General features: G+C 51.0%; 1 protein-coding gene across 2 annotated transcripts; it reads left to right on the top strand.

Annotated features, from left to right (window-relative positions):
- The first annotated feature begins 348 nt into the window (after nt 1–348).
- PSKH1 (protein serine kinase H1) lies at nt 349–25,021 on the top strand. Of its 2 annotated transcripts, XM_040982513.1 has the most exons (3): nt 349–450; nt 10,427–11,453; nt 22,970–25,021. In XM_040982513.1, the coding sequence occupies exons 2-3, from the start codon at nt 10,497–10,499 to the stop codon at nt 23,285–23,287; spliced, it is 1,275 nt and encodes a 424-aa protein (XP_040838447.1). In that variant the 5' UTR covers nt 349–450; nt 10,427–10,496; the 3' UTR covers nt 23,288–25,021. The 2 variants fall into 2 exon arrangements, with proteins under 2 accessions (XP_040838447.1, XP_040838448.1); XM_040982514.1 differs by lacking the exon at nt 349–450 and having other exon boundaries at nt 10,215–11,453.
- The last annotated feature ends 1,923 nt before the right edge of the window (nt 25,022–26,944 follow it).

Genomic DNA, 26,944 nt, shown 5'->3' with positions numbered 1-26,944 from the left:
TTATTACAGTTGCTCACAATAGACTGTCAAAACCTGCAAGTTCCACAGACTCTTCTAAAAGCCTCTGTTCAAACTCAGTACGTCCCCAACCTCCCACCCTTTTTCCTCTCTGGAACTTGAAATCCTTCTTCCCACCAGTACCTCCTTTTTCCAGCAAAGTCCCTCCCTCAGGCTCCCGTCGCTGTACGGTGAGCTACGGACTGCAGTTCCCGGAGACATTGATTGGCAGGCACGCTCAAGAGGGCCACCAACCACACGTCTCAAAACCTGCAGAGCCCGCCCCCTTCCCACCCGCCTGGAGGCCGTGGTTTGTTTTGGGATTAGGCGCGCGCTGTGATGACGCCACGACGCTGACGCCTGAGAATGGCGGTGTCGGCGGCGGCCGTGGCCGCAGTCCTGGGACGGTCAGCAGAGTCGCCGAGACGCCGAAGAGCCCGCCGCCTGTGCGAGGTGAGGCGGTCCGGGTCTACGGCCCGGCGGGCGAGACGGGCTGTCGAGCTGTAGCCGCTTCCTGGCGCAGCGGGGCTTGCCCGTGCCCAGCCCGGAGTCCCCATGCGTCCAGGCCTATGTGGCCAGGCAGGGAAGCAGGGCCAGGAGATGGCTTTCGGTGTCCATGGTCTCCGTGTCCTGGCTGGCCGTGAAACCACCTGCTGTGCTGGCTGCTGCATTTTGGGGCCCGCGCTGGCCAAGTGGACTTGGTCATCTTCTCTTCATGCTGATCCGCTGGCCTGCGCGTCCGCACGGGTCGGGTTGAAATAATCCTGTTGTGCTCATTGCCTTCCTCGAGCCTGGGGTCTGCTTCACTCCCTTCCTTGGCGGGAGGAGGGCGGAAGCAGACTGTTGGCCCCCTTTGAAAAACAGGCCACTCTGCAAACCTGCCATCTTTCAGCACACGAAGGAAGAAAGCCTAGCGGCTTTAGGGGCCGTGCCAGTCCCTCTCTTTGAAGCTGCTGAAGTGAAAATTGCCGCCAGAAAATCGGAATAAGCCCTTTTCTACTTAAAACTTCTCCCTTTTAGAATAAAGATCTAGGTTCCTAACACAGCGTTTGGGATTTTGATAATCCGACAGAGGACTAATCCCACACTCTGCTCACATAGTTTACTGAATTTATGTGTCAGACCCCTGTGCTTTTCAAAATATGCATTTTACTTTGTGGTGCTCTTTCTCCACCGACCCACCGTTATGGGAAACCTACCTCTGTTCTTCATAAACTACCTGGGCTGTCATTGCCTTAAAAAAAAACAACAACCAAAAACCTCCTATACCTTTACCCATGCTGGTACTATTGAATATATCATGTTGTGTGTGATGGTCTTAACTTCCACCTGCTGTGTGCCTGGTGTAAAGCAAATGGCTTCAGTAGTGTTGGTTGAGAGCTTGGAAAGTTGGTGATTCAGGCATGCCTACAGATCTGCTGTATTGTGGCGCCCAAGAGGAGCAGCCATGAGACGATGACAGCCAATTTCTGTATGTGTTGTAGCTCTCCCCCAACCTTGAGAGACTAAAATCTCCAGGAGAGTTTGTTTTTTTTTTTAAGATCAACATTCGCAATCACTGGTCAGTATCTGTAAAAGAACCCTAGTGATTTTTTTTTTTTAAGATTTCTTTATTTTTATTGGAAAGTCAGATATACAGAGAGGAGGAGAGATAGAAAGATCTTCCGTCCTAGGATTCACTCCCCAAGTGAGCGCAACAGCCGGTGCTGTGCCAATCCAGAGCCAGGAGCCAGGAACCTCCTCCAGGTCTCCCACGCAGGTGCAGGGTCTCAAGGCTTTAGGTCGTCCTCGACTGCGTTCCCAGGCCACAAGCAGGGAGCTGGATGGGAAGTGGAGCTGCCGGGATTAGAACTGGAGCCCATATGGGATCCCGGCGCATTCAAGGCGAGAACTTTAGTTGCTAGGCCACACTGCCGGGCCCATAACCCTAGTGATTTGACTGTGTGCCTTCTGGTTGAAGATCTCTGTCGTTGCTTCAGGAAACCGTTGTCTCTTTTGTTCAATGATAAGGGCTTACCATGCCTGGTGAGCTCCTATTGCAGTTCTTTCCTATACTCGGTTGAGGCAGTCTAATTTGCTAATTAGAAGCATAAGTTTTGGGGGCCCACATTTGGCGTAATGGGCTAGACTGCTCTCTGGATGCTGCATTTTTTAATATATATATATATATTTTAAGATTTTATTTTATTTTTATTGGAAAGGCAGATATACAGAGAGGAAGAGAGACAGAGAGGACGATCTTTCATCCACTAATTCACTCCCCAAGCAGCTGCAACAGCCAGAGCAGAGCCCATCCGAAGCCTGGAGCCAGAAGCCTCTTCCGAGACTCCCACATGGGTGCAAGGTCCTAAGGCTTTGGGCCGTCCTTGACTGCTTTCCCAGGCCACAAGCAGGGAGCTGGATGGGAAGTGGAGCTACCGGGACTAGAACCGGCGTCCATATGGGATCCCAAGGTGTTCAAGGTGAGGGCTTTAGCTGCTAGGCCACCTCACCAGGCCCAATAACTCTTGACCATCCTTCCCAGAGTGTCTCTTGTCAGCAAGCCTCTTGGTTCTTCAGACTGAGCTGTGTGGAGGAAGCTAACATGATTTCCTTAGGGTCATGTCTGGTCACCAGAGAAAACTCTGGCAGCACCTTGTTTCTCATCAGCTCAGATGTAATTGGCCATTCCCCTGGAACGCTGACTCACTCGAGGGTGGGTTTGCTGAATAAACACATTGTCGAGGTCTAATTGCTGTCGCCTGCCTGTTAAGTTATATAAATGAACTTGAGAAAAGTGCAGCCTCAAGGAGACCAGTTTAACCCCAACACTCAGCCACAGTAATACCCTGCTTAGTTTAGCCTTGCCCTGGGAACCGAGTGCCCTGCAGATCCTGACATTTGTGGAATCTGAAGTAGATGCTGTGGTCCTCTGTCCATCCCAGGTTTACGGCTGGACCATTGAGACTTGTCTGGCCTTCTGTTGGCTCTGTGACAGCATGTTGTATGGACAGTTGGGATGCTCCCCTCATCCTCGCACTGTCCGGGAAGTGCAGGTGTCAGGTGTGCAGAGTATTAGGATAGCCGAGAACGCTGTCTGCATTGACTTGAATGTTATACAGCAGGGTCGTTCTCTGTTCATGGAGGATAATTTGGAAAGTTTAGCTTGGGCAGAAGTTAAGTAATTATGCTTATAAAGAGTTATTTATTTGAATTCTCATTCATTACAGGAAATCTACTTAGTATTAGGCTGGTTTGTGTTAGTCAAATCATCATTGAGTTAATTTTTGGTTCAGGCTTTTGTTATCATAAGTGTCTGAAATGATACTAATGTAGAAAAATGTGATCTTGGGCCCAGCACGGTGGCCTAGCAGCTAAAGTCCTCGTCTTGAATGTGCTGGGATTCCATATGGGCCTGGTTCTAATCCCGGCAGCTCCGCTTTCCATCCAACTCCCTGCTTGTTGCTTGGGAAAGCAGTCGAGGACGGCCCACAGCCTTGGGTTCCTGCACCCGCGTAAGAAACCTGGAGGAGGTTCCTGGCTCCCAGCTTCGGATCGACGCATCACTGGCTGTTGCGCTTACTTGAAGAGTGAGTCGTCGGATGGAAGATCTTCCTCTCTGTCTCTGCTCTGCTCTGTATATCTGACTGTCCAATAAAAATAAAATAAATCTTTAAAAAGAAAAATATGATCTTATCCTCTGGGCAAAAGCTGTCTTAGAGGAATGCCTTCCAGATTACCAGCATTGGAGTGGCTCTTCACAGCATGTTAAGAATAATGGATTGGGATGGGGCCTTGTGGTACAGCCCACTAGCCACTGCTTGGGACACTCACCCCTTCTCATATCCAACGACTGGTTCAGTTTTGCTTCAGATCTAATTCTCTGCTCATGTACATGGGAAGCATTGAATGGTGGCTAAAGTGTGTGAGTTCCTGCCACTCATGTGGGAGACCCGAGTACAGTTCCTGGCTCTTGGCTTTGGCCTGGCCCAACTCCAGCTGCTGTATTTAAGGAATAAACCAGTAAATGGAAACAAATAACAACAACAAGAACAACAAAAACAGTGGATGGAAAGATCCCTCTTTCTGTCATTCTGCCTTTAAGATGATTAATAGGTTGAAAAAAAAATGAATCAGGGCCCGGCAGAGTGGCCTAGCAACTAAAGTTCTTGTCTTGTAATTGCCAGGATCCCATATGGGTGTCGGTTCTAATCCTGGTGGCCCCACTTCCTATCCGGCTCCCTGTTTGTGGCCTGAGAAAGCAATTGAGGTCAGTCCAAAGCCTTGGAACCCTTTACGCACGTGGGAGACCTAAAGGAGGCTCCTGGCTCCTGGCTTCGGATCAGCGCAGCACCGGCCATTGTGTTCACTTAAGGAGTGATTCATTGGACAGAGGATCTTCCTCTCTGTCTCTCCTCTATATATCTGACTTTGAAATAAAAATAAATAAATCTTTTAAAAAATGAATCAAAAGACCCTTGATGTGTAATCATCGACACCATTATTAATCAAGATCAGAAACTCTGGCTGCCTTCATTTTGTCTGATCCAGTGCTTGGCAGAGTTCTTGATACGTATTGAGCTCAGTGAGTTCAACAGTGGGAATTTGTTTTTGTTTATATGTATTTGTTTTAAAAGATTTATTTATTTGCAAGGCAGAATTAGAAAGACAGAAAGCTCTATCTTATAGTACATACCCCTAATGGCCAAAAAAGCCAGACTGAGCAGTATGAATCCAGGAGTCAGGAGCTTTGTCCACGTCTCTACATGGGTGCAGGGGCCCTAGGACTTGGACCATCTTCTACTGCTTTCCCAGGTACACTGGATTTTCCAGATGCATTTCTGGGAGCTGGATTCAAACAGGACAGTGTCCAAATAGGCTGCTGGCATCAAAGAATGTAGCTTAACCTGCTATGCCATGCTGCTGGCATTGATGTTAGAATTTCATAAAGAAATCTCCAATTATTGCCAGTATCCATACTTCATTTATTTGTCTATTTTTTAAAAGATTTATTGATTTAGTTTTTAATTTTTTTTCATGCTTGCAATGAAAGAATCTCAACTGAATTTGAACTGTGGTAATGCAACAAAGTGGAGGAATCCACCATTGGGCGCGGGGGAATCCCAGTGCCTATAAAACTGTGTCAGATAATGCAATGTAATCAATTAAAAAATAAAATAAATAAAGGTTTATTTAAAATGTAGAGTTAGAGAGAGAAGCAAAGGACGGATATCCTATTCACTGGTTCATTCCCTAGATAGCCACTACGGCCAGAGCTGAGCCAGTGTAAAACTGGGAGCCAGGAGCTTCTTTTGGGTCTCCCATGTGGGGCAGGAACCCAAACACTTAGGCTGTACTTCACTGCTTTCCCAGGCCATTAGTAGGGAACTAGATTGGAGGTGGTATCACCAGTACTTGGACCAGTGTCCATGTGGGATGTAGGTGCCACGGATGGAGGATTAGCATGATATGCTACTGCACTGGATCCAGCCTGTCAGCTTCTGTAATGTGTCAGGTTGGGTGCTCAAGCCCACTACCACACCACTCAAAGTGCTGCTTTCCTTAAGGCGTGCTGTAGATCAGGCTGGAGCTGTCTGCTTTCTGCAGTGTTTTAGCATTGGTGACTGTTACACTGGTGTGGCAGGATCTTCCTGAAGCTTCCTGGTCATCTGGTTGGGTACAGAAGAAGGCTGGGGTCTCATCAACAGCCTCCTGACCCTGGATCTGTTTTCCCCTCACCAGTGTGGAGGGACAATCTAATATCTGTGATCACTTAGGAGCTGTTGCTATGTCTGCCTCTCCTTGAGCCAGCAGCATGCATTTTCCCCTTACTCCTGTAGTCTGGGTGGAGGTGGACTACAGCCTTACTCTCTCTGTAAATTTAGACTCTCTGTTCTAATTGGAATGAATGTGAGAGAAACTGTTATCAAAAAGGGGTGGGGAGGGCAGAAAGGTCAGAACATTCTGGCTCTCTTACCGCTGATTTTCAATCCTTGGGCAGGCTTTATTTGTTTAAATTGGAAAATCAGGAATTTCTTCTATAAACCTTAGTGTTTGTCACCAGAACCAGATTTGGAGTGCACATTTAAATGCAAGGAGCCCATGCTTATCTTGGAGATGGGGATTTATTCTGTGTGGCTCCAGGGTTCTCTCCTGAAAAGCAAGTCCTGTTGGAGTGTCTGTGTCAAGTTGCCCTGTAGCTTGGCTGGCTGCTGTGTGAGAGCTGTTGTCAGTTATGCAGGGGTCTTGGGGATCCCAAGTCACGAGCTTGGGTTCTGCCTCAGGAGTACTGCCTCAGGAAGTATCATTTTCCTGGGCTTCAGCTTTTCATTGTTGAGGACTTGTATTTTCCCTGGAGGAAGAAATGAGTGCAACATTCCAAAGTCCATAGTTCTAACCTTGGGTCTCTGAGAAAAGAACCCTCATTTTAAATGACTTTGTGTAAACATTTCCTAAGTTGCCATGTGGAACCAAATGTGGGGCCTCCTGGGCACTTGAGGGAGAGCTGCAGCAGGCCCTGGGGAGCTTGTGTTGTTCGTAGAGGAATTCCAAGAATCGTGGTGACACATTGATTAAAACCTGCATCTTTAATCTGTGCTCTCCAAATTCCTCTGTATCTGATAAACGTGTGAGTATGTTTTAGTAATGAACTAGTTTCTTGAAAGAGTTCCCATAGTGGTCATCATTGCAATTTTTAAATTTTTAATTAAAAAAGTTAAATTGATTTGAAAAGCAGAGAGACAGAGGCAGATTGAGAGAGAAAGATCTTTCATCCACTTGTTCTTTTTCCACATGGCCACAACCCACGTGGCTGGAGTGTGGCCAGACCAAAGTCAGGAGCCAGGAGTTTCTTTGGGGTCTCCCACCTGGGTGCAGGAGCCCAAATACCTGGGTCATCCTCCAGTAGTTTCCCAGGTATATTCCCAGGGATCTGGATAGGAACTGGAGCAAGTGGGATTTAAATTATTATTTATATTGGGCTGCTGATGTCACAGGCAGTAGCTTTACTTGCTATTCCATAGTACCAGCCATTTTTTTTTAAGACATTTGTTTATTTTTATTGGAGAGGCAGAGTTGCGGAGACAAAGATATCTTCCATCTGCTGGTTCATTCCTCAAGTGGCTGAAGCAGCCAAGGCTCTGTTGATCTGAAGCTGGAAGCAAGGAGCTTCTTCTGCGTCTCCCATGAGGGTGCAGGAATCCAAAGACTTGGATCTTCCTCCAATGCCTTCCCAAGTCATTGTCAGGGAGCTTGATTGGAAGTGGAGCTACTGGGACTTTAATTGGTGCCCATATGGGATGCTGATGCCTCAGACAGAGGCTTAGCTTGCTTTGCCATGGAACTGGCCCTTCATTTTTATTTTTGAAAAAAGATTTATGTGGGGTGTGGTAGCCTAGTGGCTAAAGTCCTTGCCTTGAATGCGCCAGGATCCCATATGGATGCCGGTTTATATCCCAGCTGTTCCACTTCTTATCCAGCTCCCTGCTTGTGGCCTGGGAAGGCAGTAGAGAATGGCCCAAAGCCTTGGGACCCTGCACCCGAGTAGGAGACCCAAAAGAAGTCCTGGGGTCTTGGCTCTTTCAAAGCGAGGACTTTAGCCGCTAGGCCACCGCACCAGGCCTATTCCTGCTCTACTTCTCATTCAACATTCCCACTAATGCACCTGTGAATGCAGCACAGGATGGCCCAGGTATTTCAACTCTTGCACCCGGATGAGAGGCCTGGAAGAGGCTCCTGGCTCCTGACTTTGGATTGACCCAGCTCTAGGCATTGTGGCCATTTGGAAGTAAACCAGCAGGTGGAAGATCTCTATTTGTCTATTCCTATCTTTATCTGTAACTTTTCCTTTTAAATAAATAAATCTTAAAAAGTTTTATTTTTATTTGAAAGGAAGATTTATAGAGAGAAGGAGCGATAGAGAGAAAAGGCCTTCCATCTGCTGGTTCACTCCCCAAATCCTCACAGTGTCCAGAGCTGAGCTGATTCAGAGCTGGGAACCAGGAGTCTCTTCTAAGTCTCCCATGCAGGTGCAGGGATCCAAGAACTTGGGTCAGCTTTTGCTATTTTCCAAGGCCATAAGCAGAGAGCTGGATCAAAAGTGGAGCAATCAGGACACAAACTGGCACCAAGGGTGGAGGATTAGCCTGTTGAATCATGGCGTCGGTCCCTGTTTCCTTTTAAACTCTTTGACGGCCTTCTGTCATATCATAAGAGTCTGCTGGTCTGCACCATAACTTGTGCTATTCCCCGGAGTGAAAATTTTAGTGCCCAACACCAACTTTGCGCCACAGAACTGCACCTTACTAGGCAGAAGGTACTGCTCTGGGCTGCTGGGCCTTAGAGTGTGTTACCCCCTGTATCTGACATGCTGCTTCCATCTCTCCTCCTTCAGGCAGCTTTCCCAAACCCTGTCCCTCCATGTGGTGTTGTCTCAAGCCAAACTTTTGCCATGCTCTATTGAAGTGACTCATGTATATGCTTTTCATTTAAACTGTGAGTTTATTGACCATTTTTTGCTTGTTTTTATTATTGTGTTACAATATGATCTACTTTGGATCATGTCTTACCTGTGTCTCTAGCATCTAATGGATGTCCAAAGAAATATTTTTTTTAGATTTGTATTTATTTTTATTGAAAAGGCAGACATACAGAGAGGAGGAGAGACAGAGAGGAAGATCCTCCGTCTGATGGTTCACTCCCCAAGTGGCCGCAACAGCCGGAGCCGAGCCAATCTGAAGCCAGGAGCCAGAAGCCTCTTCCGAGGCTCCCACGTGGGTGCAGGGTCCCAAGGCTTTGGGCCATCCTTGACTGCTTTTCCAGGCCGCAAGCAGGGAGCTGGATGGGAAGCGGGGCTGCCGGGAATAGTACTGGCGCCTATATGGGACCCCAGCACGGGTCAAGGCAAGGCCCTTAACCACTATGCTATCTCACCGGGCCCCCAAAGAAATATTTGATTGGAGTTGATGGCTTTATACCCATTCTGTGGGTCAATTAGAAAAATGTTCTCAGTCACAGGTCTTCCATTAACCCCTGGGGTCTTTAGAAGGTCTTAGGGAGGATAAGTCTAGCTAGAAAAATCGCAAGTCACAGAGAGCATTCATCTCAGTACCTCAGCTGCTGGGACTCCATCTCCCAAGGATGCTAATGGTCCCGACATCTCTATCTGGGAGACACATAGGGAGGGCTCTTGGCTAAGGATTCCATGGGAGTAGGTGCCCTAATGTGCACCTTAAATGTAGAAGACCCAGTGTCTTCCCTCAGCTCGAGGCCGCCTCTGCTCCTTGCATGAAATCCAGGCTTGTTGGGCAGCTCTCTGGAGATGGGGTGTTGAGGTGCAGCTTGCAGCTGGCTCTGTGCTTTTTTTTTTTTTTTTTTTTTTTTGTGAGATTTCAGCAACGTAGTGAGCAGAAGTGAGAGACCCTGGGACAGGATGTTGAACTGCTGGGTGAAGACAGTCTGTTATCCAAGCAGTGAAAGCCATGCAGGAGAATGAGGTCAGGACAGAGACCCAGCGGTGGTTTGCGATTGTTTGTTGTTGGGGTTGCGTGGTTTGGGGTGGGGTAGGGTGGGGTGACAGGGACCAGCGCCTGCAGGGAGGCTGAAAAGCTGGGGGAGCCATCCTGAGGGAGGCCTCAGTAAAAGCTGCTGTCTGTATTCTGGTGAGGCATGATGTTGGAGATCAGGCCTCCAACACTCTACACCCCCAGTTCAGGAAAGATGAGTCAGAGCAATAAGGGGAATGATTTTGACATTTACAAGGTATGAGATTTCAGTTAGGGTAAAGGACTAAGGTGGAATGGAGAAGAGGGTGATGCATGCTCTTCCTCCCTCTCAGGGCTTGAACAGTATGGAGCTGAGACCTGGGAGATAGGAGTGAAGAGCATGGAGTGAATATCCCACCTTCAACTTGACCCTTCAGGAGCCTGGGCTCTGAGCATTCAGGGACCAAAGCCATCTGTTTAGGGAGTCATATTAGTGTTTGGTCCTATGTCTGTCTTTTTATCTTATCAATATGATTTTACTTGCTTTTACTTGAAAGAGTTACAGAGACAGGAGAGAGCAAGAAAGAGAGCTGAGAGAGAGATCTTCCGTCCTCTGGTTCACACTCCAAATGGCTGAGCTGGGCCAGTTCTAAAGGCAGGAGCTTCTTCTGGGTTTCCCATGTGGGTGTTAAGGGCCTAAGCACTGGGCCATCTGCCACCACATTCCCAGGTCATAAGCAGAGATTCGGTTCAGAAGTGGAACAGCCATGATTTGAACCGTACCCATAGGGGATGGCAGTCAGAAAGGTGGAAGCTTAACTTGCTAGACCACACACTGGTCCAGAGTAAAGTCCTTAGTCCAGGTCAGATATGAGAATGAGGACTGAAGGGAAGGCTCTAAGGAGGCTGGTTGGTTCATGTTGAGCAATCTGTCCATCCTGCTGACTTGCCCCTTCTTCTCTGCATAGGTATAGACGGGGCACTGCCTGCAGAGCAGGTCCTGCCAACCTCGCTGGAGAGGATGCCTGCACCTCCGTGATGGGCTGTGGGACAAGCAAGGTCCTTCCTGAGCCGCCCAAGGATGTCCAGCTGGATCTGGTCAAGAAAGTGGAGCCCTTCAGTGGCACTAAGAATGATGTCTACAAGCATTTCATCACAGAGGTGGACAGTGTTGGCCCTCTCAAAGCTGGGTTCTCAGCAGCCAATCAGTATGCACACCCCTGCCCTGGGGTTCCCACTCCCGGACACACAGATCCTCCATCCGAACCACCACGCAGAGCCAGGGTTGCTAAGTACCGGGCCAAGTTTGACCCACGTGTGACAGCTAAATATGACATCAAGGCCCTGATTGGCCGAGGTAGCTTCAGCCGGGTGGTACGTGTGGAGCACCGGGCAACCCGGCAGCCATATGCCATCAAGATGATTGAGACCAAGTACCGGGAGGGCCGGGAGGTGTGTGAGTCAGAGCTGCGTGTGCTGCGCCGAGTGCGCCACGCCAACATTATTCAGCTAGTGGAGGTATTTGAGACCCAGGAGCGAGTGTACATGGTGATGGAGTTGGCTACTGGGGGTGAGCTCTTTGACCGCATCATTGCTAAGGGCTCCTTCACTGAACGTGACGCCACAAGGGTGCTGCAGATGGTGCTGGATGGCGTCCGCTATCTGCACGCACTGGGCATTACCCACCGAGACCTCAAGCCTGAGAATCTGCTCTACTACCACCCAGGCACCGACTCCAAGATCATCATCACTGACTTCGGCCTGGCCAGCGCCCGCAAGAAGGGCGATGACTGCCTAATGAAGACCACCTGTGGCACCCCTGAGTACATTGCCCCCGAGGTCCTGGTCCGCAAGCCCTACACCAACTCAGTGGACATGTGGGCACTGGGCGTCATTGCCTACATTTTGCTGAGTGGCACCATGCCCTTTGAGGATGACAACCGCACCCGGCTGTATCGGCAGATCCTCAGGGGCAAGTACAGTTACTTGGGGGAGGTGAGTCTGTTCTTGTCTCAGGGATGTGGGGAGGCCCCTCGGTGGGAAAGCCCAGTCTGCAGCTCTCCTTCAGAGAGTGTGCTCTTGGATCCCACAAAGCAAGATGAATAGAATGGCCCGCTTAGATTCCCTCAAAGCAAGTGCTGAGGTGAGGATGGGAAGCAGATAGTTCTTTTGAGATACAGTTCCAGTAATGAAAAGTGAGGGAGTGAGGAAAACGAGGCAGGAAAGGAAGCCCTGAGCCTCCTCCAGATCTCCCATGTAGATGCAGGGTTCCAAGGCCTTGGACTGCTTTCCCAGGCCACAAGCAGGGAGCTGGATGGGACGCAGGGCCGCCGGGATTAGAACCAGTGACCATATGGGATCCCGGTGTGTTCCAGACGAGTACTTTAGCTGCTAAGCCACAGCACCGGGTCCCCCCCCATTTTTTTGCTACTGTGAATTTTAATTTTTTTTCCATTTTTAAAATTATATTTTTGACAATCTTGACATAGTTAATTTGGGTAAAAAGGTTCAAGGGCTACAGGAAAGTGGGTAAGACTATTATTTCCATATTGTTTCCTTCATGTATCTGAGGTAAAGGAGGATTTTAAGGTAGAAGCCACACCCAGTCTCCCACCCACCCCAGGTCCCTGATGTGGGGCATGCTCCGAGATTCTTGCTCAAATGATTTTGATAGTTCAGCAGTTATGAATTGCTGCCAATCTCGCCATTCCAAGCATGATGAGGTCGTTGAAGAATCTACTGATTGACATAGTCCATCTTAGAGTCTTCGTTTGTTAAGTTTTTCACTGCTAACATATGGCTGACTTGTTCTGTCCTCTGTCTTTTCATGGTCAGGGTTCTGAGTCCGGCAGTTCGACTGGGGAGATACCCAAAGAAACTTTGTCTGAGGTGTTCCCAGACCAGATTCTTGTATGTACTAGCAAGTACACGGCCCAGCACAGTCTGTCGCCCCAATCAGCTGGTGGTTGCAATTGCTGGATCGGTTCTGTTTCTAGCACTGTCTTCCATTGGAACCAATGGGTGTTGTAGTCCAGCCTGGTTTTGCCCAGCACACACTTGGCCCTCACATAAACCAGTGGGAGTTGCAGCCTAGTCGGAGCGACCCGCAATAACCCCCACCAGTCACTGTTTCCATGGAGTGTGGATACCACTCCTCCTGGCTGTAAGGCCTTTTGCAGACTGTGTGTATAGATGTCCATATACCCTGCACCGTCCGAGCCTAACAGGTGCAGCACGGGTGCTGTTCGAGAGTTTGCTGGCTTGCACTCTGGAGCCTTTATAAGTGTTAGCTGGTGAGAGCTTTCTCCTACTGCTATGGATGAAGTACCCATGGTTGTTGGTGATACCCTAGGAAGACATCCAGTGTGACTGTTGGGGGCGAGCAGGTAGAGGGCTGCCTGGGAGCACTGCTTCTGGATGCAGGCTGGAGCAGCTTTGGAGGGCCCCAGGAGCACATCTGCTCATCATGTTCATGTTGACTTGGAAGATGAGGCAATGCTAGAAAGATGACTTAAGAGTATCTGAAATTTAGCTGATGCCACAGGTGCTGGAGTGGAGAAAGCATGTTGGTCAAATAAGCCACCTTCAGTGAGCTTCCTGTCACAGGGCTCTAGGCAGGCTGGAGGAGCCATTTCTAAAGGATAGAGCAGGTGAGTCATAGCCTGTAGATTCATTCTGGGGGACTGATGGGTTCTCTCAGGCAGAGATTTTGTGCTTCACCTGACATGAAATGTGATGTCCTTGGCCTGATGTCACTGCTTTTGTTGAGAGTTCTGTTTGTAGAGGCAGGACATGTGAAGAGGCTCTTGGAGGATTGATGACAGAGTGATGTCATCAAGAGGCTGCATTGTCACCCTCCTCTGCTCGGGCAGAGTCAGAGCTGTGGGCGAGCCTCGGGGAACATGCCAGGCAGAGGCTCTCCCACAGCCTGGTCAGGAGAGTGTGCTGGCCGGGGAGTGGATAGTGCCGGCAAGAGTGGGGGCTCGTCTACAGAGCCTCTCTGCCACTGCTGAGGAGATAAGGACCGTGAGGGACAGCTTCCTAAGATGAGTCACTGGGTTGCAGACTGACCTCCCCCCAAGCACTGGAGGCTGGAGAGTTTGGGGGCTGAGGGACAGTGGATTGGGCCACCTTGTGATGCTGATCACCCTGTGATAAGGTAAGGTGAGTGCCAGAACTGGACTTTGTCACAGTGTCATTCTCAGCTCTTCCCTGACCCTCTCTTCACCTCACTTGTTCCCATTTCTTTGTTTTTAAGTAATTATGTATTTTCATCTTAATTAAAAGGCAGAGAAGGAGACCTATCTCCTGATTGATTCCCCAAATGCCCACAACACTTGAGATTGGGTCAGGTCAAAATTTGACACCCAGAACTAATTCATATGTATCGTTGAGTGGTGGGGCTCCAGGAGCTTATGCCAGAGCGTGCTGCTTCCTTGGATACACTTTGCTGGATGGTGGATCAGAAGCAGAGCCAGGACTCAAGCCAGGTACTAAGCAGCTTGCCCATTTTTCCTGCTTTTTAAATTTTATTTATTATTTTTAAGGAAAAGCAGATTTGTAAGACATGGAGAGACCTAGAAAGATCTTTCTTTTATTTTTTTTTCAAGATTTATTTATTTTTATTGCAAACTCAGATATGCAGAGAGGAAGATCTTCCGTCTGATGATTCACTCCCCAAGTGACCGCAACAGCCAGAGCTGCACCAATCCACAGCCAGGAGCCAGGAGCTTCCGGGTCTCCCATATGGGTGCAGGGTCCAAGGCTTTGAGCCATCCTTGACTGTTTTCCCAGGCCACAAGCTGGGAACTGGATGGGAAACAGGGCTGCTGCGATTAAAACCAGCTACCATATGGAGCATTCAAGGCAAGGACTTTAGCTGCTAGGCCACTGCACTGGGCCCCAGAGAAAGATCTTTTATCTGCTGGTTCACTTCCCAAGTGGTTACTACAGCCGGAGCCGGGGCTGATCCTAAGCCAGAAATTAGGAACCTCTTCCAAGTCTCCAGCTTGGGTGCAGGATCCTATGGTTTTGGGCCAACCTCTACTGCTTTCTTAGGTCACAGCAGGGAGCTGGATGGGAAATGGAGCAGCCAGGACCTGAACCAGTACCTATATGGGATCTTGGTGTGTACATGAATGGAATGGAACTGGAGCAGCTATATTGCTCCGGGCCTTCTTTCCTGCTCTTTAGAGTGACATACTTAACATTCTTTTTTAATTTTTATTTTATTAAGCTAAGTTCTTTTTAAAATTTTATTTATTTTTATTGGAAATTCATATATACAGAGAGGAGAACAAAGAGGAAGTTCTTCTATCCACTGGTTTACTCCCTAAGTGGCCGCAACAGCTGGAGCTGAGCTGATCCAAAGCCAGGAGGCCAGAGCCTGTTGCAGGTCTCCCATGCTGGTGCAGCATCCCAAGGCATTAGGCCATCCTTGACTGCTTTCCCAGGCCACAAGCAGGGAGCTGGAAGGGAAGTAGGATTGCCGGGATTAGAACTGGCAGCCATATGGGATCCCACTGCGTGCAAGGTGAGGACTTTAGCTGCTGGCTACTGCAACGGGCCCACACATTTAACATTTTTTCTTAAAGGTTTATTTATTTTTATTTGAAAACCAGCTATACAGAGAGGAGGAAAGACAGAGAGGAAGATCTTTCGTCTGCTGATTCACTCCCCAAGTGGTTGTAATTGCCAAAGCTGAGCCAATCCTAAACCAGGAACCAGGAGCTTCTTTCCAGATCTCCCATGTGGGTCAGGGTACCAAGGCTTTGGGCCATCCTCGACCACTTTCCCAGGCCACAAACAGAGAGCTGTATGGGAAGCAGGGTTACTGGGATTAGAACTGGCGCTCATATGGGACCCTTGTTTGCACAAGATAAAAGCTAAGTTACTGCACCAGGCCCTATTTAATATTCTTACCATGCAAATTAAATGAGGTACAGAGGCTATAGCAGGTCTTGGTGGTCTCTAGATAACATGGTCAGTGATTATCGGATGTCAATAGGCTCCCTGGCTCATGTGCTCTGACTCTTACGTTTTCCTGCCTGCCCCTCGCTCACTACACCTGTCCCTGTATTTCTCTCGGCATGACCATGTGGCAGGGTAGACCTCCCACAGAGCTGTGGGGAAGACAGCCCAGACCAGGAACATGGGAACGCTGGACAGTACCTCCTTGCTGGTGAGAGAACGTCAGAGGCAGGGGACATGCTTCTCTGCTAGTTGTGTGGTTGCCTCATTTTGCCCACCTCCGGTGTAAATGACAGTCGTAACAGACCTGTCAGCTCCCTCCTGCTGTCCAGTACTCTCCTTCTGCTGTCCCTTGCTCCCAGAGTCAGATGGCTTTGCTGTGTTTGTCCCAATAACTGCCAGTGTAGGAGAGCAAAAGTTGGTTTAGAATTCTTTGCTGTGAGGCTTCTCTGAACCCTTCTTCCTTGTCTGCTTGCTGGTGGCTACTGGTCATCACTGGTTGTCAAGTGCTGGATGACAATGTCTTAAACATGGAGATTCTGGAGGGAAAAATAATCTGCAAGTTAAGCTGCAGGCTGGAATGTCCACATTCCATATCAAAATGATGCCTTGAGCCCTGGCTTACCACTTCCAGTCTAGTTTGCTGCAGATGTGCTTGGGAAGGCAGCAGATGGTGGTCCAAGGTGTTGGGTCCCTGACAGCCATGTGGGATAACTGGCTGAAGTTCCTGGCTGCTGGTTTGAGCCTAGCCTGATCCCAAGTGTTGTAGCCATTTGGAAAGTGAAACATAGGATGGGAGATAAATCCGTATCTGTCCATCTCTCTCTCTTTTAAATAAGTAGAAGAAATAACCTTTGAAAAATGTAAAGATCACACAGAGAAGATGCTCTCATCCCTGTTCTGGAAGAGCTGTCCCAACCTCACCAGAGCCCGGGTGTTCAAAACCTGGTTTACCTCCCTCACAGGAGGTGCAGCAGCAGTCAAGCCAGGTCCCCGACTGCTCCCCAGGAGGGACATGGAGTGGACCATTGAATTGGTCCATGGCCCCTCATGGTCATTGTGGTTGGATTTCTTGGTATAAAGCAAGGACAGTTGTTGCCATGTGGGCACAGGGGGCTGTTTCTGAGTGGAAAGAAATATGTCACTTTGGGTTCACACTGGGCTCCCAGGGTCCTTTCTTCTAGGTACCTGACTATGCCACTTTGCTGAGAGCAGTGCCTTCCTGCAGTGGCAAAAGTAGATGCCATCCTCCTCTTTTCCCCCGTTGCTGTACCTAGCCATTCCTGTAGGAATGGCTAGCCCTCATCACCCTGGCAGCTCATCAGCGCAAGGTCAGAGCCATCTTTCATCAGTGCTTCTCCTACCTGCAGACATTTCCAGCAGAGGGGGGCCCTGGGGCTTGTGCTGAGAGCTGGTACTGGTAGGCCAGCTCCCCCACCCCCTTGCTGCTCTCCACCTTGGTGACGCTGCCCTCTCAGGCCCCTGAGTGCCTCTGGCATCCAGCAGGCTGTCCTCTCTCCCACATTCTGAGCTGCTGAGTTGTGCTGCTGACCACCAGAGTCACCTTTCTCTTACCTGTTAACACATATGTTGTCTGTCTGCCCCTGCACCCATGCCTCCCCAAATAGAGTTCAGCTCCAGGGTGGCCTGTCACTTTTCCTCTCCTCACTCATCATGCTGTCCCATGCTGACCAAGTGCCAGGCCTGGGCTTTGTCCCGTGTGCCTGGGTTCTAGGACACAGACACCTGGAGACAAGGCCACAGTGTGGATGGTGAGATGCTGTCAGCCACTGGGCCTCCGAGCTGCCTTGGAGGTTAGCATGTGAGGAACTTAAAGCAGAATAAAACCATGCAGTTTGGTGCGGGAAAGCCCTTGGCCTCAGCAGAACCCTCAGGTGGAGATAATAGTGACCATGCGCAGCGGTTCTTAGGCCTGAACCCTGGAGTGTTGTTCCAGGACCTTGTGCAGATCCCACCTTGCTGGGTTGCTGGCCACCCGTGGGGTCAGGGCATCATTGGCTTCCCAGTTCCCCCGAGGCCCTCCAAAGCCTCTTTAACCCTGTGGGCTCTCAGGAGGGACAGGTGGGGGCACAGAATTGCATTTTGTTACTCATCTCATTTTTAGAAGGCAGCTTTACTAACCTTTAAGTTGTCACGCCTTTTTTCATTTTATTTTTGTCTTTGTTTTTCTTCCTTCTCTTTCTCCTCCCACATCCCTCTTTTTCCCATTGCTCGCTCCTTCCCCTCCTGCTGTTGAGGCCCAGGGGTTTGGGTCCTGTGTGGTAGGGAAGCCCAGGTCCTAGCATGACAAATGTCTGGATCAGAGGAGGAGTGCTACCTCCTGTCTCCCACCCCCAAAATTCAGTTCTGCCTGAGTTTTCAATACACTCATCTTCGTGGGCAGTGGCAAAGTGTGCTGTCCTTGTCACTCTCTTGAATTTGCTCTCCCGAGCACAAACCCCAAGTTCTGTTTCCCGGAATTCCTGCTGTGCCCTTTTCTGTGCTTTCATTGAGGCCCACGTGGGCACATACAGGAGCCTTGGGAGGGTGGGGATTCTGGCCCTCAAAATAGGCTGAAGGCAGTGGAGGCAAGAACTGAGTCATAGAGGTGCTCATCCTTCCTCCCTGCCCCTGGCAGCTTCCTGGTGGGGCTGCCTTTTTGCCAGGAAGCCTTCCCAGAGCCATCAGGGTTGGAGGAAGCAACCATAGGGTTTGCAAACTGAGCCTCAAGGGTGCTGAGCATCGCAGTTTATGCCTTACAGGCAACCCAGTGAGGACAGAGGCTGGAAGCCATGTTCTTAGAGCGGAGGGCTTTAGGCACGGTGAGAGACTTAGAATTCCTCACCCTCAACCCCCTCTTGTTAAAAGTGAGGAGGCTGTGATTTCTGTAAGGCTACACCAAGAAGGCAAAACTAGAACCTGAGCTACTTGCTCAGTACTCAGCAAATGCCACCCAAGTGATGCCCAAAGACGACTCCGGACCCTTTCCTAACTTCCCTTGAGAGTGGTCAGCCCTGCCTGCCAGGAAGTAAAGGGCAGCCCCTGAAGATCTGCTGTCAGAAGAAGCAGCTTCTTCCCTTCTATAAGGCCTAAGCCCAGAGCTTGCTTTCCTCTTTTTGTTCCCTTAGCCCTTGAGCCCAAGGTGAGAGCACTGTTTGTGCCTGGGTAAAGTTCTGCCCTGGTCCTGTGTCAGCTGCAAGTAAAATGAGTGGGGGCAGAGAAGAGCCTGAGCTGGAGAGGGCAGTCTTTTCCTTTTCTGTTCTGCTGCCTCTGGAGGGAGGACTGGGTTCTGCTGCCAGTGGCTACTGGCCCAGCGTGGTGCGGATGAAGAAGTGCTTGCAAGAGGGCTCTGCCTGCTGCCTGTTTGTTTCTCTGTTGTTTCTGCAACCTTTGTAGGTTCCTTAACTGCAAGGGTCATGGGGACTGAGAACATGGGAGCCAACCAGCCTGGTGGCCAGAGACAGAGTCAAGGTGCTGGCCCCCCTTCACAGCTTCCCCTCCTGTGGAAAGGAGGGTACAGGCTAGCATCGATGCTATCCTCTGGTCCCAGAGTACAGAGACCTGATCATTAGGCAAAGCCAGTCCATTTTAAAATATTTCTCTCCATGCCCTGTGTTCATGTCCGCCTAGAAGCAGGCAGGATGCGGGATAGTACCTGAAGCTATCCCTGAAAACTATTCCTGTCATCCACCTGAGGCCCACGTGTGTTCCAAGTAGAGTAAAAGAGGTGAGAGTTCTGTGCTTCACCCAGAATTATACAAGCTGCCATGAATGATGGCCATTTTTCTTTTTCTTTTTTTTTTTTTAAGATTTATTTTATTTTTATTGGAAAGGCTATACAGGGAGGAGAGACAGAGAGGAAGATCTTCCGTCCGATGATTCACTCCCCAAGTGAGCGCAACGGTCGATGCTATGCTGATCTGAAGCCAGGAGCCTCTTCCGGGTCTCCCACGTGGGTGCAGGGTCCCAAAGCTTTGGGCCGTCCTCGACTGCTTTCCCAGGCCACAGGCAGGGAGCTGGATGGGAAGAGGGGCCACCGGGATTAGAACCGGCGCCCATATGGGATCCCAGGCGTGCAAGGTGAGGACCTTAACCACTGCGCCACCGCGCCGGGCCCATGGCCATTTTTCTTATGCCCAGCTTGCTCAAAGGCTGACAGACATATTCACGAGGCTGCAGGACCCAAGGGTTGAGTTGGGTTGAGTTGGGCTGCACAGCTAGTGTTTCTTGACAGGTGCTAAACTGGACTTGGGTTCAGAGTGAGATTGTGGGTACACATGGAAGGTTTTTGTCTTTTCTGAGCCTTGTTGGTGTTCTAGGATTCCAGGAACTGCCATTCTGCAGATTCATGTGTGACCTGGCATCACCATCAGTGGACTAGGTGAGGCTCCCTGTGTCCAGCTGCCTCATCTCCCTCTGCCAGTTCTTGAAGGCATAAGAGTGAGGCTGTGGACCACTAGCACGTTCTGCTCTCAGGACCCTCTGAGTCACTGTGAATTGCAGGAGTTCCTTGGCATAGCCGCTCCCAGCTCTTCACCGATGGGGAACAGCAGGGTCTGACAGGGAGGGCTGGCCCAGTCCTTAGACAAATGAGTCCATCGGCATTCTGCACACAGCTACACGTACACAGTAATTGGTGAGGCGAGGGACTCGGGGAGCAGGAGGAGAGGATCAATCTGACTCGCTTTGGCACTAACGGGCTGGCCGCTCAACGAGCAGCAGGGGTCGATGCCTAGTGTGAGCTTGTGCCACTGTGGAGATGGAGATAGTTAAGCTCATGGGGTGCATCTGCTGCAAGGCCCCTCAACACTGCACAGGACTGGTTTGGATGGTGGTAGGAAGTGGGGAAGCCTCCAATGCACGTTCAGGTTCCTGGCCTTTGAGTGCAACTTTACCAGGGTTTTGTGTTCTATCATGAGGGTTACTCCTCTTCTTTCCAGGCTAGACCAAAGCACAGGCATAGAGTCCAGTCCCAGCTGTTTTTGAGCTGCCCAGGTCTGTTGTGGAATTGGTCTGAGACCTGCCTAAACTGCAGTATGAGAGCCAGAGGGCTGCCAGGCATCCCCCTAGCCCTCCAGTTCTGTTCCAGCTTTGTTGTGCCCACCAGGGCTGCATCAGGCTGCTTTCCACCTCTTACATGAATGAGTGTCCATGGGCTGGGCTGGCTGGCCCCCAGGTAGCAACTTGTGCTCAGCTGCCTGCAGGAAGGCATGAGCATTCTTGTGCTGTGAACCAAAAGATGTTACCGCATCTGAAGTCCGGTCACCCTGCACCTTACCTCCAGGACCCATGCCCAGGGCTACACAGGCCTGCGAGTAGCCTACATCACCCCGTCAGTGTGGGTACACTCTTGCTGCTGCATGCTTTCATTACTCTTGAACATCAAGCTACCTCTGGACCTCCCTCAGCATGTTCCTGAGCCCTACCTGACTTTGGTTTTCATGAGGGCCAGAGTCTCCCTGGGAATCACCAGGAATTGACTTGCTGGTGAGTGTGGCTTGTTAAATGGGCTCCTTGGAAATGGACAGGGTTTCCCTGTCCCTTGCATTTCTGCTCCATGAAAGTTGAAGCTGGCCCTCCAAAGGGCAGGCAAGGGCAGTAGCCACAGCCAGCTCCAGTGCCTTCACAGGACTGAGGAGGTGTTTTCTCCCTGACAAAGTCTCATCTGGCAGAGAGGAAGGGATATTGGAATGCCAGGGAGCTGGCCTGCAGGCAGCAGCAGTTGATGACTATGCCTCTGCCCCCAGTGTGAACGTTTGTAGATTGTCTAGAGCCTTGGAGCATGTCCATGGGCTCCCCGAGGTGAAAGGTAGCATGGCGTGGAACAGATAAACCTCACTGAATGGGAAAGAAAGAAGGGTGGCAGTGCCCCAGGCATCCAAGCTGAGCCATCTGTAGCAGGCTCAGGCAAGGGACATCCACTCACAGGGCACATCAGAGCCCATGCCAGATGGAGACGCGGGGCCTCAGGGTCTGCCCTCCAGCAGGGGGTCAGGACCCAGGGCATCTGGACCACACTTGGCTGTGCTCCAAGGCCTGCAAGCAGCTCCAGGAAAGGGCACCCATCAGGCGGTCTCCATGGGTGACTGATTCACAGAGCACCAGGCACTGGGGCTCACTCAGCTCAGCACTGTCTAGTGGGAATAATAAACTTGAATTCACAGTCTCTTTTTGTTTTAAAGATTTACTAATTTTTATTGGAAAGGCAGATTAACAGAGAGGAAGATATTTCATCTGCTGGTTTACTCCCAAAATGGCTGCAGTGGCTGAAGCTGAGCCATTCCGAAGCCAGGAACCTCTTCCAGGTCTCCCACACAGGTGCAGTGCCCAAGGACTTGGGCCGTTGTCTACTGTTTTGCCAGGTCATAACCAGGGAGCTAGATGGGAAGTAGAGCAGCTAGGAAATGAACTGGCATTCATATGGGATGCTGGCGCTGGAGTTGGTGGATTAGCTAGTTGAACCAACACATCAGCCCCTAAATTCAGTCTTAAAAGTTATAGTTGGAGGGGTTAGTCCTGTGGCATAGTATATTAAGTCACCACCTGCAGTGTTGGTATCCATATGGGTGCCAGTTCAAGTCTTGGTTGCTCTGCTGATCCAGATCTTTGCTACTGTGCCTGGGAAAGCAGCAGAGGGTAACACAAGTCCTTGGGCCCCTGCATCCATGTGGAAGGCCTGGAAGAAATTCCTGGCTCCTGGCTTCAGACAGGCCCTGCAGCTATAGTTTTTGTGGTCATTTGAAGAATGAATCAGTGGAAGATCTCTGTCTTTCCTTCTCCATTTAACTCTACCTTTCAAATAAATAAATAAAAATATATATTTTTTAAAATTTAAAGTTATAGCTGGCATAACTTCTGTAAGCATTGTGAACTAAGAGAGAGTTAGAGCAAGTACCCCTTCTTTTGAGAATCTGAGGACCCAGGCAGGTGAAGCCATGCTGGACAGGCTGGGGCCCATGACAGATGGTTGGCACCTGCTGAGATGAGATGACCCCAGCCCTTGAAGCAGAGTGGGCTTCCTGGAGTCCCTCACCTGGAACAGCACTACCCCAGGAAGGTTCTCTAACTGGAGCAAGCCCAGCATGACTCTGGCCTCCCTGCAGCTGGAGAAGCCTCATGGCCTTCAGCTGTCTTTTATCCCCTTGGTGTGGCAGCTGAGGCGGAAAGTGCTGGGGTCTCCTGCAGCTGCTTTAGTAGCTGGAGGGAGGTGGGATGCCATCTTGGGGACCCAGGGATTGAAATTTGTGTCCGACTCAGAACAACACGATGGGGACGTTGGGTCATTCTCTTTAAAATCCGAGTCACAGTGGTCCCAGGGTTGGTTGATAGTTTGGGGAGCTTGGGCAGGGGCTGCCTATCTAAGCGAATCTTTAGGTCCAGTGCCCCTTATAAGTGACCCTCAGTAAGGGGACAGTCCTTTGCCTCTTCATCACGCTTCACATCATCCAGAGGACAGCTCCTGCTGAGTGGCCTGAACCTGCATGACATGGCTAAGGGAGGTATTACCTGCTCTCACTCTAATGCATGTCCTTGACCCCTAGCCCTGGCCCAGCGTGTCCAATTTGGCCAAGGACTTCATTGACCGCCTGCTTACTGTGGACCCTGGAGCCCGGATGACAGCACTACAGGCCCTGAGGCACCCATGGGTGGTGAGCATGGCAGCCTCTTCGTCCATGAAGAACCTGCACCGCTCCATCTCCCAGAACCTCCTCAAACGTGCCTCCTCGCGCTGCCAGAGCACTAAGTCTGCCCAGTCCACGCGTTCCAGCCGCTCAACGCGCTCCAACAAGTCACGCCGCGTGCGGGAGCGGGAGCTGCGGGAGCTCAACTTGCGCTACCAGCAGCAGTACAATGGCTGAGCCACCTGGCTGTGGTACAAACATGGCATGGTCTCCACCTGGGCCATCTGGGCCTGCTAACCCTTCTGGAGGTGGGCCTCTTGGGTCAGTGGTAGATGAAGAATATCTGGTCCCATCCTTTCTCTGTGCCTTTGGCAGCTCCCTTCTCACCTTGGAGTTGACCTGGTGAATCAGAATGGAGGTAGCCAGAGTCTATGATCCCGTGAACTGGGAGTCTGACCTGGTGCTGAATCCCTTTTTTGTGGGGCAACTGCTCTGGTGTGGGGTGGTGGAAGGGGCAGGGTCTGCCTTCGTTGTTTCACTGACCCTTAGGGTCTTCTCCAGACCAAAGAGGCCAGCAGTGCTGCGTGGAGTGTGTCCCGTGGCTCCCGGACCTTTTGAGAACATACTTCTGGGAATTCTTTCCTCCCTGGCTGCCCACTCTCCATAGCATATGGATTCTCAGCAGTATGACCCAGTAGAGGCTCAGGTAAAACTGGTGCCTCGACTGGACCCCCAGCCAGAATCTGTTTTCCTTCAGGATTCCCCAGGGACCTCTGGAGGCAGGGCTGCGGCATGGACCTGAGCTCTTCTGACTTGGTATCCATGCTGGTGGCAGGCTTACTCCAGGCTCCAACCTCTGTGACCATGAGGGCTCCTGCCCACCGTCCCCTAGTGCCTTATTTGCAGAGTCCACCATCAATTCCTCTTGGATGCCCATTCCATTCCCTGGGTGCCTCCTCCCAACTATGGGGGCTAAGGGAACCCCCTGCTGCTGCTACCTGGAGGATGGGGGCACCTAGGCCAAGGTGGAGGGTAGGGGGATCTCCTGGTAGGGTCCCATTGTTTACCCTGGTTCAATCCTTTGGTTCTGCTGATTGCCACTTTTCTTGAGGCACCACCCTTCTCTCCTCTGCAGTTACACAAAGGTGCCATCTAGTGTCTGCGTTGGGTATGGCCAGTCTGACCTGAAAATCACAGCACACCTACTGCTCACTCAGTCTTCCCAGAGGAAGAGGGCAGGAAGGTGTTGTGCAGAGGGAGGACCCCCCAGGCTGCTCTGCTCTCCCCTCCTGCACACCTCTTCTTGGAACTTAGCCAAACTGTGTGACCTGCCTCTGAACCCTGAGCACTTAGGACTTGCCTTGCCCTGTCTACCTTGCACCCATTTTCCTTTGTGGCATCAATTTCCAGTCTACGCTGAATCTGAGACTGGAAGGAACCCCCTGCGGGAGGTGGGTCGGCTTGGGTGGCTGCCTTTCCAGAGGCCTGCGCCAGAACTCTCTCCAACTGTCCTATCTTCCCACCACCAAAGACTAGGCAGGAAGCCAAGCCCCTACCCTCCACAGCTGCTTTCATGGGAAGGAGGGGGGAAGGGCCCAGCTTTTACCTTAGTCATACTGTAGGGCTAATGCTAGCAGGAGGGCTTGGCCCCCACTAGCTCCTCTGTGGGCAGTGTTGGGTGAGGCCCCCTCCTGCACATGCCACTTATGGGTAAGTGACCAAAGAGACCACTCTGTGCCAAGCCGACTGTGCCTCATTCACCCCCTCTTGTCTCCAGTTCCCTGGGTGTCTGGGCCTGAAGCCCTGGGAATTGTTTCCTCTCTTCACCCTAGGCAGACCTGGTCCTGAGGGGGAGGGCAGAGGGAGTGTGGAGCCTTGGACCTTTGATCGGCCCACCTGGGCCCTCAAGCCATGGATTGGGAATGGAGAATGCAGTTATTTATTTTGTGTACTCAAGTTTGTACATATATCTTCTGTATTCAGTAAACAGGCTGCCCTCCTCTGGGAAGGCTGCCCACTCATTCCCACAGCCCTGGCTCTTTGCTTGTCCTAGGGGAGGAGGGACAGGGCCTGGGACTCATGTGTGGGGTCTTTATTGGGTTGAGATGGGGAGGGAGCCTGTGGCAGTCTCAGTTAGAAGTTATGACCTGTTTGATCCAGGTATGGAATTTGCTGACCCAAGTCTACACAGCAGGTGCACACGCTGCATTTGCTCGTGTCCCAGGAGACAACACCACTAAACACTGAGGTGTCACCCATCTGGTAGACCAGAGAGCGTCCAGAGTCACCCTGAGAGGGCAGAAGAGTGGGAGGTCAGCATGGGGTGGGGAGATACGCTACAGGTCAGTGTGGAGAGCAGGGTATGAGGTTCACCTGGCAGGAGGTGGTGCCAGAGCCTCCTGCACATGTCTGGGAAGCAGACTCCTTGAACCCTAGCACACACACCCGCCCCCTCGACACTGGCTGGGAAGGGCTGACCAGGGAGCACCCAGCTCTGGGGACAGATTTCCTGCCTCGACCACGGAGGTGACTCCAGCCCATGGTGGTGCATGTGACCTGCCAACCACACCTCATTAAGGAAACCAGGCTGACTGGGGAGATCTGTGTTGTGTAGTGGGCTAGCAAGGTGAGCTTTAGTGGCATCAGGTCATTGTTCCGTGGCCAGTTCCAGCTGGGGTGTGTGACAGCCTGGGGCCAGATGGGTGTTGAGAGGGGTGAACCAGCTATGCCTGGAATTCCTGTTGCCTGGAGTTCCCCTCCCCACCCTGTGACTACTGTTCCTTCACATGCTCCGCCCCTGCAAGATGGACAGCGCCTGTCAGCAGCCCAGTGCTACTGCTGTCTGCTCCAACTTGCCTAACCCCCATGGAAGATGAGGAGGTGGGAGATACGGTGGGCAGTATAGGGACCAGTCAAGTAATCAACTGATTTGCAGCAGTGACCACCCAGGACTGGCTGATGAGAGAACCACCACAGATGTGGAGGTCATTGCTATCCTGAGGTCAGGGGTCACAGGTAGGGGTGGGCCCAGAGTACGTGTACCTGCAGGTATACTTGTCAGGGTTGGGAGCCCAGGTCAGCATTCTCTCCAGTGATGATCCTCTGAAGTTCAGTGCTGGCCATTGGACTGTTGAAGAGCTGCTTTTCCTACCCTGTCCCACCTCTCCCCACCTCCTTTCCTTGGGCACTGCGGGGCTGTGCCCCTCTGAGAGTTCATCCCTACCCCTTTTCCCTCTGAGCAGCCTCTGAGCCTCAGCTATTCTTTTCAATCTTACCAACCAGTGCCCTTATCCTGTCCCTTCTATCGGAGCTCTCACTATTCCTTAACTCCATCCTTGACCCCTGGCTGTGCCCTCTGGTTCTCTGTGGTTCACCCCCTTCACACAGTCTGAGGGCTTTGGCTTCTCTCTGTGACACTGGCCCCTGCCCGCCCATGGCACATGCTATCCCCTTTCCCTTCCTTGCCTACCTGCTTCCCTTTCAGCTAGCCTGACCCACACAACCCAGGAGGAGCAAAGGAGGACCAGCAGCAGCAGCATTGTGACAGGAGTGAGTTAAGAACTGAGTCTGGCTTTAAGGGTCTCTTTGTCCTTGGGCCCAATTTGTAGGCATTTGGCCAAGTAGGCTGTGTGTGTTCAGTCCTCTCCCACACTGCAGTCAGGACTTAGTTGACCTGGACTTGTCAGAACTCTCACCTCCATCTCCCTCCTGAAGCCTGGCTCCTGCCTGGGTCTCTGACCCACTGCCCATCCCAAGTGATAGGCACTGGGGACTGAGGCCTTGCAATATAGTTAGGTCTGTAATTACATCCGAGTGGCAAGGAAATTTCCAGAGCTGTCAGGCTGCTGAGTCCAGGGATTTCAGGCATCGTGACATGAAGGAATGTCCAGCTAT

The sequence above is a fragment of the Ochotona curzoniae genome, unplaced genomic scaffold (assembly GCF_017591425.1).
Source record: "Ochotona curzoniae isolate NIBS_2020 unplaced genomic scaffold, NIBS_Ocur_1.0 contig_3622, whole genome shotgun sequence".
NCBI lineage: Eukaryota > Metazoa > Chordata > Mammalia > Lagomorpha > Ochotonidae > Ochotona > Ochotona curzoniae.
Note: the sequence above shows the minus strand (reverse complement) of the source record. Positions and strands in the feature narration are given on the sequence as shown.

Excerpts from the sequence above, each read along its gene's own strand:
- PSKH1 (XM_040982513.1), top strand. The coding sequence starts at position 10,497 with ATGGGCTGTGGGACAAGCAAGGTCCTTCCTGAGCCGCCCAAGGATGTC. Across the intron at positions 11,454-22,969 it reads AGTACAGTTACTTGGGGGAG|CCCTGGCCCAGCGTGTCCAA; the intron begins GTGAGTCTGTTC and ends CTTGACCCCTAG.